Here is a 13,181-nt window from a genome sequence, read left to right on the forward strand (position 1 = left end):
CCAGTCTGGTTATCGGTATGTCTGGGCGTGTCCCGGTACCGTGGTGGTGGTTGTTTGATATCATGGTCATGTTGCATACTCATACACTTTGAGTTGAGTCACACTTTATTTATTTATTGAAACTGACGTTTGTCTATCTGTATAATTGTCACCTATTTCCGGGGTGGCCTATGTCGATCCATATGATATTTCCGATCATATGGGGAGCAGGTTAAGTACAGGTTTGCTTGTTGACGTGATCGGGATTTAGGACGAGCCTTGATGACATCCGAGTCGAGTATAGTTGGCTAGAAGAGTATAGTAGTCACGAGTTCTATTCTTTCATTTATTCATTCATGGTTATGTAATAACTAAACTTATCATTTATATTTAAATGTTTCTTGATTTTTCTCCGATTTACCGCCTTGGGAAACAGAGATGGTAGCATCTCCTACTTAGCTTGGTCGGGTAAGAAGGGGGTGTTACACAAGTATAATACTCCCTCCTATTCACTATATTCTTCCCTATTTCCTTATTCGGATTATTCGGGTTTTCTTCCCTATTTCCTTTATTGGGTTGATTTGTGTGATCCAAATTCAATTGCATGTGGGCCGTAGTGTGTTTTGTGTGGTCCAAATTCACTTGCTTATTTTTTGTGCAAAAAGGAAAGGGGAAAAATATAATGAATAGGAGAGAGTATCATAGTTATTTTGTTTGGCAAGTATAATAATCAGAATTATTTTGGGCTAGTATATTATAATGATTTAATTATTGTCAATTAGTTAAGCGGGAAAAAAATGTGAGAATGATTGTGGGACTGCCATGTGTCCAGCTGTTTCTGTATAACACTTATAGATAGATAGATAGATAGATAGATAGATAGATAGATAGATAGATAGATAGATTGATAGATAGATAGGACCTAAATTAAATTTTTGTACAGATTAAATTAGACCAAACAAACATGTCGATTGGGCTAGGTGTAGAACATGTCATTTTAGGTTGATCTTGGGTTTGACAAAATTTGTATCATATCGAGTCATTTCAGATTTGAGTTATTCCCGCCTATTATTATCAACTTATATACAGTGTTCAATAATAAACATTTTGAGTCGCGCTATAGATCGGATAATTCAAGTTACGAGTTAAACTCAGACCATCGGTTCAAGTGTCAAACTGGGTGTGAGTAGGCTCATTCGGGCCGGTCAATTTTTGCTAGATATAGGTCAAAGTACACATTAATTTAAATGGCAATTAATTTTAATAAAACAAATATAACTCAACATTTGTAATTTAATTAGACAATACTTCCTTTCATCCACTCTAAAGGTAACATGGACCCACTTTTTGTGAGAGGAAAAGTGGGTCCATGTTACTTTTGGAGTGGATGGGAGGAAGTATATATTATGTACGCTGGATGTTATTAATTTTTTAAATTATAATTATGTGAAATTTTATTTCTAATATGTATATGTTTAGTCAAGTTATTGAATAATTAATCTCGTGCAATTTTTGCACGAATTTAAAACTAATTATAAGTTAAATTAAAGTCAGATTTTTACGAAAAGATGATTAATATTTTGGATTATTTCTATGAAATGATTCTAATTAAAATTGAGTATTTCATTTACTTTCTATCAAACGTGATAAACAGCTAATTAAGCTGCAAAGACTTAATTAGAATCTCAGGTATGATTTTGGTGTGCATCATGACATCATCCAAGAGTTAGCAAACACTTTTGTTGGCCTTTGTCTAATTGTAATTCCCACAAATAAAACCATTTCTAGTTTTGCTTGCAGTGCATTGACTTTTGGCTGTTAGTTCTACTCGCAGTTAGTTAGCCTTTATTAATCTCATTTTTAGTCATTTATACGGCTTTATATTAAATCTTGATTGAAAAACAGAAGAATTCTCAGGGTATTAGATAAGGTATTGTAAAACCACTAACAAAGTATTCTAATGCTCTTATTAGTAAATTATCGTCGTTAGTGGAGGTGGGGGTAATTAAGTAAAAGTACCCGACGGTTTTACAATAACATTTGTGTGTAACCGATGTATACAAGAATTATATGGAATTATAGAGTACTAAAAAGTTTTTCTTATGTACAAAAATAAAAACTAAAAGAGTTCTTCTCTCATCCTACTTGGTTATTTGAGAAAAATGTTGTCAACATCCGATATTTTCATTGGCTTTATGTACGATGACGTGGTACACTCAATCACCCAGTGCACCTCAAGCGGTTTTCGAAAAATCATCTAATAATCTGACCTAAAAATATTAAAATATCATGACTATAACAACAATAACATCGTTAGGAAAGTATAATGAAATTGAATACTCCGTAATTGATATTGATCAATAAGACAAGATAAAATTTAAATTCTCTCTTAGCATGCTTTTGGAAATTTAATAATAACAATTGACATTGTATGTAATCTACGATGACGTGTTATTTTCTTTCTTTCGTTTACTTAGACTAGCTAAAAGAATCATTAATATGTAATCTCCTTCCTTGTCCATGCGTAAAAAAAAAAAAAAAAAAATACTTGTGGCACCTTATTTATTGTAACTAAGTTTTGCCATAATTATGAGACTAAAAAGTAGGAAAAAAGCCAATGACATATACCGATATACGCAAGTAAAAGTGTGATAAAATATTGTTGTCAAAAAAAAAAAAAGTGTGATAACATCAAACAATCTAATATTGAAATAAATTTAATTGAAAAAGCTTGGTCAAATTTCCTACACTAATAAAAAACGATTAAATTAATCAAACTTTAGTATTCAAATCACATGCGAGATTAAAATGCCACCAAAAATCATGGAGTCAAAGGCCATTTCCAAAAATGAAACATAAGCCACCAACTCTTAAGCTTCAGTACTCAAGGACTTGCCCCACCTTTTGGCCCTACACAAAGAACAAAAAGAAATCACTAAAAAAAAAGTAAAATACATAATGCAACAATTTAAAAAAAAACCATTGGTGGAATAATAATAATAATAATAATAATAATAATAATAATAATAATAATAACTTTTTTAAAAATAAACTTTTGTTTGATCAATAAAAGTTTAGGTTTTTTTTTTTATAAAATAATAATAATAATAATAACATTAATTTAGGTATTATTTGACCTCAATAATGAACATAATATACGCACATCCTTTTGATCCTTAGGCTCTATTTGGCAAGGCATTTTAGATAGCTTATTTGAGCAAAATTTCAGCTATCTTAGTTTTTTGGAAGTGTTGGACAAATAACTTATTTGATCAAACTAATTAAGTTATCTGAAACAAAATGCTAACTAAGATCACATTTGAGAAATCAGGTACCTGAAATATTAAGTTATTTTCCACTTTTACCCCTTATTAGAACTATAATATATTAAATAATTATCATATCCTTATACGTCATTCTACCAAAAATCATCTATCTTTTCAGCTAGTTTGTAAAACATTTTTTATAACCAGCTAACTTATCAGCTCCTAATTTTCAGATATCTTATGAGCTAGTAGGTTTCAGTTAACTTTTCAGTTTTCAACTACTTCTCAAGTTTCAGCTACATTTTCAGTTAGTTTTACCAAACAGAGCCTTAATGTAAAAACGGAGTAAAAAAATCAAAATATATTTATAATTGCATTTTTTTTTTGAGGAAATTTATAATTGCATTTCTTAATTCAGTTATAAAAAGGAGATAAGAAAATCTTTGGAAAGCAATGGAATAATTTTTGAAAAATACTAACAAATTTTTGGTACTATACCGGTACAATTTTGCACAAGGTTTAAAACTAATTCAGTTATAAAGAGGAAATAAGAATATTTTTGAAAAGCAATAAAATAATATTTGAAAAATACAAATACTTACAAAAGACCGTCACTAAGTTATTTAAAAACTACTCTAATTATGTCATGGTCCTTCCTATGTTCTTTTCACTCTTTCATTATCTTAATTGAATCTTTTATTCAGTAAATTTTTTTCATAAAAATGGTAACTTTATACTATCGTTCAGAGTGAATGCTTTTATAAACAGTTTATACTTTTTACATCTTATTTATATTTTAACACTTTTTTATTAGTTTGCATAAATTTAAGAGAAACTAATAAAATAGCAAGAATAAGTGTATTATAATGTATACTTTGTATCAAATACTTAAACCTTATTATTCCTTTTTACTAAAGAATTTTAAATTACGCTAAATATAATTAAAATGAAAGTAAACTTATAAAATTAAATTAAACCGAACTGATCTAATCTGAATTAAAATTAAACTTATAAAATTTTAAATTACGCTAGGGTCCCCCACGTAATGGCGTGTTTTGGTCTTAAGACACGCCATTATGTATGGCGTGTTTCCTTTGCTTATGTTGTTCAGCTACTGACTTTGGGTTAGAATTTTGGACTGCCTAAACACGCCATATGTAATGGCGTGTTCATTCAAGTAAACACGCCAATACGTATGGCGTGTTTAAGCCTCATACAGGCTCGTCAAAACCGAGCCTACGTGGACACCATTTCGATAAATGTTTTCAAAACCGACCCAAAACGACAATTTTTTTATTTTTGAGCATTATTTCAAAAACGGACTCACAAAAATGCCATACCATCACAATTTCCCATTTTAACATTGGAATAACTCGGTCCTATGTGTACGGAGAAAATTCTCAAAAAAAAAAAAAGAAAAAAAGAAAAAAAAAAAATCCAAAAACCCTTGATATAAATCTCCCCTAAACCCTTGAATTGCTAGCTGAAAAACGACCACACCACATTTTTCTCACCATTCCCTCTCTCTTCTTTATTTATCTAAAACTAGTTACCCCTTCTCCAAGCCACTTCTAATAAAATCCTCAAAACAGAGCATTATTTCACATTTAATATAATTTCAAAACCCAATTATTAAATAAATATATAAATAAAATCAAACAAAAATGTCGCCGGCGACGGTGGTTCCTTTTTCATCATCATTCCCTACCACAACGGCGCTGTCGGCGACGGAGAAAGACCAGGTGATAGAGTGGTACAGAGGAGAGTTTGCGGCGGCGAATGCTATTATCGACTCCCTCTGCCACCACCTTGTTCAAATAACTTCCCGACATGGTGGAGGCGAAGATCACCGTGTTCCGGCGGAGTATGAGTCTGTGTTCGCTGCGATTCATCGGAGACGGTTGAATTGGATTCCCGTCCTTCAAACGCAGAAGTATTTCACTATTGCTGATGTTTCACTTCACCTACTTCATGCTGCGGAAGTGACTGGATCGTTGTGTGGTGCTGGTAGTAACGGCGGTGGCGGTGGAGGTGGCAGTGGTGTTGAGGAAGTTGAAAGTCATGATTTTGAGAAAGTCAAATGTAATGAGAATGTTAGTGAAGAAGGTGATGATTCACCGGATAGTGATATTACTGACACCGGTAAGTCCCAAGTTTTCGCCTTTTCTCTATGTTTTTCTTATTTAAATGTCTCGGTTATTTCTTTATTTTTCTATTCCGTGTCTCGACTATTTCTTTACGTTTTTATTTTTATGTGTCGCCAAATGGTTGATTTTTCACCTGCTATGTTGCGTAATTGCCTGTCAATTCATTGACTATTTCTTTGGGAAAATATCAGAATTATGCAAATTTGTTTTCTATTTTTGATTAGCCCGGGGGATTTAACGCCCTCGTAATAAAAAAAAAACAATATTGTCTATTTATTGGGTCATTGTGGGTAAACAATGTGAATTTAGTGAGTCAGTGTTGAAATCAATTTTCGTATTTCGCCATAATCTGGATACAAATCCCGAAAGTATATTGAATGCTTATTGGAGTAATTTTCCGCTAAAAATTCGAAATTTTTAATAGGTACTCCACATTAGGTTTGATTTCGGGTGCTTAGAGCCATTTAATAGCACCTTCAAAAGATTCTCAGAACTAGACCCCATACCCAATAATGTTTTTGTTTGCTAGTCAAATATTATGTTTGACTTTTGTGTACTATTTACTAAAAAAACAAGTTTTCCTATTATAATGGGCCTTAAGTTGTCTTGTAGAACTGGACTATCAAATCCGGTCATGTGCTATATTCTACATTTGTAATGTCATTGTTGTTTCACCTGACAGTAAAAAGAAAAATAATGTTGAATTACGGTAATCATGTATTTACTGTTAAAGGGTTAACCTACCAACCATGTGTTTGATCAAAGTTAAGTTGCGTTGACCAAACAAAAGGGGCTTTAGTTAATACTTCCTCCATTCAACTCCACTCTACCTATTTTTATTTTCTACAATATTCACAAGTGCACATTTATTCTCGATTTTCTCTCAATACATAAGTGAAAATATATTCACGTGGGATCTTGTTTGATTCGTCTTTACGAGTACATTAAAAATATCTAACTTTTATAATTTTTGCAAATACGTACCTAACGATATTTACCGCGTAAAACACGCGTTGACAAACGTGAAAAAACAAAGTGGTAGAGTGGAGTTGAATGGAGGAACTACGAAGTACTTAATACAGTAAGATGAAAGACTGACGCATGTTTGTTCAAAGTTTACTGTTTTTAAATTTGATAAATAAAAGGAACAGTTCGGATACTTTAGAACTAAAATTCAGGCCAGTCTAAAAGTTTTGTTTATTGGCATAATTGATTGATAAAATCATACTGTTGTCGTAGTTAGTACTACTTCTTAATAAAATAAAATACTCCCTCTATTAAAATCTAATTGACATATGCGAAAAAGACAATTGTCTACTAACTACGGAGTACTGAATTTGTATTTTTCTTTATTTTACAACTACTTGAACATGTCTATCTTATTGAAGATGACAGCAAAGAGATACAAATAATAATAATTGGCTAGACAACATTATTTTTTAGTGTTTAGTATGCTAGACAATGATTGTTGATGGGCTTATTAAAAATTTGAATCAGTTATTCTATTTGGAGTGGGTGTTAAGAGGAAATGTCTTTGGAGATATAGTCTCAAATTAAAACTCCGGCATAGGTTAATAACGGCTATTTTAACAAAAAGGAAAAGAATCAATGTTTAAATAAAGGCTTCTTTATTTAACCCTCGTAGTTTTATGGTATTACTAAATTTCTCGAGATATAAGGAATATTTTTTTTTGGTCAAATGAGTTGCCAAACAAAAAGTGTGTATCAAACGCAACTTTGTGATTTTAGTTCTTGTGTTGTGAGATTATATTTGTAATGTGTGCCCACATAAAAGTGAAAACTATGAAACTATGATTACAAACCTACCTTTCCATTTGGTAAGAGCCACTCTTTTGGAAAAGGGACATATCAAATGGTAGGGCTGAGCAAAAAATCCGATTATCCAAACTGATCCGATATCCGATCTGAATCTGATCCGAAGTTTTGGATATCCGATCTGAAAGTTAAGTTTGGTTTGGGTATCTGATCCGAAATCTTTGGTTTTGGTTTGGATATGGATATTAGAATTAAAACATTTGGATATCCGATCTGATCCGAAACTATAGCTTTTTAGTATAATTTCGAGAAAATAAAATTTTATTTGATACAACAACTTAACTAATGTTTAAAATATTAGAGAAATATCCATGTGGTACTTAAATTTTATAGCGAGAACATTGGAATAGGAATACGAAAGAAAATCATCATGTAAAAGTATGAATATAATCGTGTTTCAAACTTAATTTTAAAGTAAATTCAAAAGTATGGATATCCGATGGATATCCGCATCCGATCCGATTATTTTGGATACCCGAACATTGGATATCTGAGACATTTGGTTTGGATATTGGATATCTAACTTCAGGATTTCTAATATGGATATCCGATCCGAACTAGCACTTTGGATCAAATACCCGATCCGTACTCTGCCCTATCAAATGGTAACACAACGTGCCTCGGCATTTCTACACCTCTAACATCACATAACCTGTTCCAAGTTGGAAGGCTTTTGCTATTTCACTTGAGAAGCTAAACATAATTCAGCTATATTTTCGTGCTTAAGACGCAATACAGATCCCAATACGGCAATACTATCACTTAATCATAATAAAAAAAAAAAACTTTTTGCTATGACCTAAACAACTACTCTTATTATATTAGGGAATCGTTTCATTAATACGGATATTGTAGTTAAAAATGTAAAAAAGGTGACAGCTTAGTGAACTATAAAGCGACCTAACTAAATTACTATGACTATGTTAAAAGCAAGAATATATATATCTACAAATCCGAACAAAGTGTTAGCTAGTAGTCCTATAATTTGAAGATAGCCTTAAATTGAAGGAATATTTTGAAAAGGAGATGCCTAAGAATCGATACGGGAGGAGTCATTCATGGTCCCAAACCTTGTTGATTGTTGAAGGACAAGGACCACGGTCTGGCACTATTCTCTATCTAATGTACTTATATGCTTACCGACCTTCACCCGTGGATATGCTTTTAATTTGGTGAACTGATGGATGACGTAGTTTGTTATTCATCTTCTTCTATAAGACCGTCTCACATCAACAAAATACGTCTTCGTCTATTCATAACTCCTGTGATAATGGAGAGTGCAATGGAATTAGCATTTCCGACAAAAAAAGCATTAGGAACGTAAATTCCAGTGTAGTGGTTTTTTGCTACATGAAAATACGATTAGCGTAAAGTTAACTCTTCATTCTTTCAGTCATTTTATACCTTGTCGCTTAATAAATATTTTTACAAAACCATCTTATATAATTTTTATTATAAAATAATCTCGTATAAAAGCGGAGGTTTTCATAAGAATTTTCCAATTTTATTAGGTTGCTCTGGCAAGTAGGTTTTGCGTTTACAGTTAGTTTGGGGAGGTGTATGTGGACTTGTGTTGGAGATGTCAGATGTGTGCATTTGAGTTAGTTTAGGCAATTAGGCGGCATTGTTTTAGGACAGTTGGATCTACCGCCAGTCTGCTCTGCTGTATTCTGTTTCTCTGTTATTGTTTACACAGGTCATTGATTTGAGAAATTGATTGATAATTCTCTTACATAAAAAAATATGCTTACCGAAGATAACGGTTGCGGATTCCCTCGTCATCAAGGAAAAAAAGGGGAAGAAAATTGAAATGACATAATGAACCCCTTGACTTGAAAGGATGCGATTACACAAAAATCTTGTTTCTAATTTAATTTGAATCACTAATTTGAATCCCACGTAGTTGCTTATGATAATCGATGTTAGCTCTAACTTTGTGGTTACTTAATCTAAGAACATCTCGAAGAGTATAAAAAATAAAGTCAATTATTTTTGTTTTACTTTATGTTGATACATCATGTTATTTGTGATTATTTTTGCTTTACTTTATGCACCAAAAGTTGTAATAATAAATCTTAAGGTCCTCATTTGAAAAATGACCACATGATTGGATTCCTTCTGTGAGGGCATGCAGCATGCTACGGGTCAATATTGTAGTGTGCTAACTGCTAACTGATGTCATGCCATTATTAATTGTTAAAATATTTTTGTGTAGAAAGTTGTTGCCTTTATCTGTTAGCCACCGTCAAACACGACGTCTCATATAATGCATTTTTGTGGCCGGCGTTCGCGAAATGTGAAATATATGTCTAGTAGTTTGACCTTCACATCATGATAGTTCATTTTTGAATACAGGTTAATGATACCTCTAAACTCTCTAAGGATGTCATTGTGTCATAAATGCTTGATTTATGATTCGAAATTAGATTTGTGTTTAAAATATAAGCTTAAAATGTTTAGGAGGCGAGTAGTAGCAAACATGATGTAGAAATATAATAATTTGGAAAGCGTAGAAGAAGATCGAAAATTTTAACCTAAAATGTGCGTATTTTTCATTGTTTATGGGACTAGTATCACCGATTCACTAGGAGGACTAGTAAAAAAAAGTTGATTAGGACGGAGATTGTAAGTCTTATTCAGTAAATTGTGCTAACCTATTCTGCATTTTTTAATATATCAAATGTAGGATCTCAGGAAACAATGGATCACAGTGAAGTATGTGATAGCCATGGAAACTGTATATCTCGACGTGAGCAGATCAAATTGACAAAAGGTTTTGTAGCTAAGGAGCCAATGAAAGGGCGTATGGCGAGTCCTTCTATCGAAATTCATTATTATTTACTTTATTTTTAATCATATACGTTTTACCTCAAGAGACATTTTGTTCTACTTTATTAAATTACTGTGATTGACAGGTAAATGTGGTAAAAGGTCTTAAGATGTTTGAAGATGTATTTACTGTCTCTGAGCTCTGCAAGCTGCGTGATTTCGTTGATGAACTACGAGTTGCTGGTCAAAATGGTGAACTTTTAGGTGAATTTTTCCAAACTCTCGAATCTCTTGATTTGTATACTTTATTATTGCTTCAGCTTTGTGAAACGACCGACAATAAAATTACTCCAGTGTGCTTCAAAGTTAAAAAGCTCGCATAGTCGTATAAGATGGTTAAGGACATTTGATGTGTGTTACTTTAACTTTGTGTTAGAGAAATAGAGAGGTTGTTTCACAATGGCCATAATGGAAATGGTGTTGAGGTTGAGTTGTGAAAAACTTTAAAAAGCAACTAAACCGACTGATATTTCGTAGCCAAAGATTGGTCAGTCTTTAGCTCTATGTCAAATTCTTAGGCTAGTTTTTTTGTCTCCTTGATTTTCACTTCTGAAATTCCGAACATTCAAAAGAGTTACAGTTTTGTTATCTATTGTGTGAATGCAGGTGAAACCTACATTCTATTTAACAAACAGGCTAAAACTAACAAAAGGGAGCAGATTCAGTTTGGTGTTCCATTATTTGAACATTTACAAGGCGAGGCAACCAATGAGCCACAGAGGAGTAAGAGTGAATGATTTTAGTAAATTCGGTCATTTCTAATAACAGTAACATTTATATATTGGAGGTTTTCTAATAACATATTAACATGCATCTGCTGGACTTTTTCTGTATGTTGATTTGCAGTTAACAATGAGCCGATTCCAGAAATCATACAAAGCATGATCGATCACCTTGTTCAGTGGCAAGTATTACCAGAGCATAGAAAACCAAATGGTTGCATCATCAACTATTTCGATGAGGTATGCATTCTCATGTTCATATCAGGTCCTAAATTAAGGCCCTCTGTGATACTCTATGCTAGAAACTGAATTTGCTCAATTGATTGAACTATAGGGAGAGCATTCTCAGCCTTTTCTTAAGCCACCTCATTTGGACCAACCACTCTGTACTCTAGTACTCTCTGAATCTACAATGGCTTTTGGGCGTACCTTGGTAAATGATGGTGAAGGGAACTTCAAAGGGCAACTGGTGCTTTCCATGAAAGAAGGGTATGTCGTCAACGCTTTTATCATATTTAGCAGATGTTACTTATTTTACTTGGTAATTGGTAAAGTCACTGAGGAATGATACACCTGATCTGGTTCAAAATGCTTTGTTACTAAGAAGGGCGATGTATAACAATCGTTGTTCTCCAACCATATAGTCTAAATGAATAGAAATCCCTTGTTTTGTGTAGGTCTATTGTCGTCATGAGGAAAAATAGCGCCGACATGGCAAGGCATGTAATGTGCGCATCTCCAACAAGAAGGGTCAGCATTACATTCACCAGGGTTCGATCAGACCAACTCCAAGTCCAACATTCCACACCACTGAGTCCTCTAAGCCAAGTGATGACTTTGTGGCAACCTGCTGGTATGCCAGTCCTGCAAACACCACCAAACAGAGCCCCGGTTGAATTAACTCCAAAATGGAATGTTATTCGAGCTCCCTTGGTGATGCTTGCTCCAGTTCGACCTGTGGTCGTGAATCCAAGAAAAATGCCACGTGGTGGGACAGGTGTGTTCTTTCCTTGGACAGTTGGCTCAAGAAAACCGTCGTCAAAACACCTCCCTCCACGAGCACAGAAACGGAAGCTACTTGCATTGTCTCACAATGAAGGCCACATCTCTGATACACTGTCTGAACCCGGTGTTGAAGGACGTGTAACGGTGTAATCTGAGTCGCATTTGTAAATAAGTCTCATTTTACTTTGTTTAGTGAATAGAAAAAAAGTTTTCAAAGGAGACTTATTTACAGAAGTAGAGGGGGTATGAAGCCACATTAGTATTATTTTCTGAATTAATTTCTTTGCCATGTTGCAAAGAGTAGATTTAGGTACTAAGTGTTGGTAACTTATGCAATTATGCGCTTTTGTTTTTGGTTTATTCTAGGCTTTGATGGTATTTAAAGTACTAATATATCGAGTCTTGAGTTTGGGCGAGCCTGTATGAAAGGCGATGTTTTGTATGTACTCCCCATCTTCAATGTGTGAGCTATTTAAAGGTTTGTTTGAAGATTTGCAGAGGAATTATGCATCAATGGAGTACATAAATGTCTATTCCCGATCTCTTTTTCTAAGTTTTGGTTCATCAATTTTTTTTTTTATTTTTGAAGGAAACCCCAATGGGGAATCAAATCATAACATTAAAATCACGTTCCGCCATACAAGCAATATCTAGCAGTATCATATCTAACCAGCTCCGTCGGCCCTCAGACCATGGACCAAAGTCGGCCATCTTGTGCGCTATCATATTATTTGTCCTACGCGTAAACTTAAAAACCACACTATGAAACGAATTACATAAAAACGAAATGTCATCGTAAATGAGATGTAAGTCACTACGGCCCTTTGTCCGTCTTTGCAAGTCTTCCACCACCACTGCACTATCACTTTCAATCTCCACATCTTGAAGTCCATTCCGTTTAGCTTCCTGCAAGCCTTGCCATATGCCCATCGCCTCCGCCATCGCTACACCCATCTCACTCCTCTGTTGAGTCACTGCACACCACAACACACGGCCCTGGCTATCCCTCGCAACACTCCCCCAGCCCACTCCAATTCCTTCAAGGACTGCAGCATCCACGTTGACTTTCACCCATCCCTGTCTTGGTGTCGTCCATCCTCCTCTATCCGCCCTCTCCGTTACACTCCCTGCTCCCTCTGCCTTGGCGTCCCCTACCTCTTTCCCTGAGCTCTCTCTCATCTCCCACACCATGTCCCTCACTCTCTTCACTACTTTATCCAAACCCCCCCCCCCCCCCCCCCCACTCCCCCCCTTCAAACACCAATTTATTGCGGTCCTCCCAGATGGCCCAGCTACACACCATGAATTCTACACTTTCCCGCACACCCATCCCTCTCAGCATCTCCTCTACCCAGTCCTTCGCGTTCCCAAACCCAACTCCCTCCATCCTCTCCACT

At 34.4% G+C, this 13,181-nt stretch overlaps 1 protein-coding gene across 1 annotated transcript; it reads left to right on the plus strand.

Annotated features, from left to right (window-relative positions):
- The first annotated feature begins 4,725 nt into the window (after positions 1 to 4,725).
- LOC141592258 (RNA demethylase ALKBH10B-like) lies at positions 4,726 to 12,298 on the plus strand. Its single transcript, XM_074412863.1, has 7 exons — positions 4,726 to 5,387; positions 9,915 to 10,036; positions 10,144 to 10,261; positions 10,664 to 10,780; positions 10,904 to 11,019; positions 11,114 to 11,268; positions 11,457 to 12,298. Exons 1-7 carry the CDS (start codon positions 4,910 to 4,912, stop codon positions 11,932 to 11,934), a joined length of 1,584 nt encoding a protein of 527 aa, XP_074268964.1. The 5' UTR covers positions 4,726 to 4,909; the 3' UTR covers positions 11,935 to 12,298.
- Positions 12,299 to 13,181: the final 883 nt, after the last annotated feature.

This window comes from Silene latifolia, chromosome 7, assembly GCF_048544455.1.
Source record: "Silene latifolia isolate original U9 population chromosome 7, ASM4854445v1, whole genome shotgun sequence".
NCBI classification, from domain to species: Eukaryota; Viridiplantae; Streptophyta; class Magnoliopsida; order Caryophyllales; family Caryophyllaceae; genus Silene; species Silene latifolia.

What these genes read in the sequence shown, in the direction of transcription:
- LOC141592258 (XM_074412863.1), top strand. Translation starts at nt 4,910, where the DNA reads ATGTCGCCGGCGACGGTGGTTCCTTTTTCATCATCATTCCCTACCACA. An exon ending in AGCCAATGAAAGGGCGTATG is followed by an intron (nt 10,037 to 10,143) that starts GCGAGTCCTTCT and finishes TGTGATTGACAG; the next exon opens with GTAAATGTGGTAAAAGGTCT. An exon ending in TCATCAACTATTTCGATGAG is followed by an intron (nt 11,020 to 11,113) that starts GTATGCATTCTC and finishes ATTGAACTATAG; the next exon opens with GGAGAGCATTCTCAGCCTTT.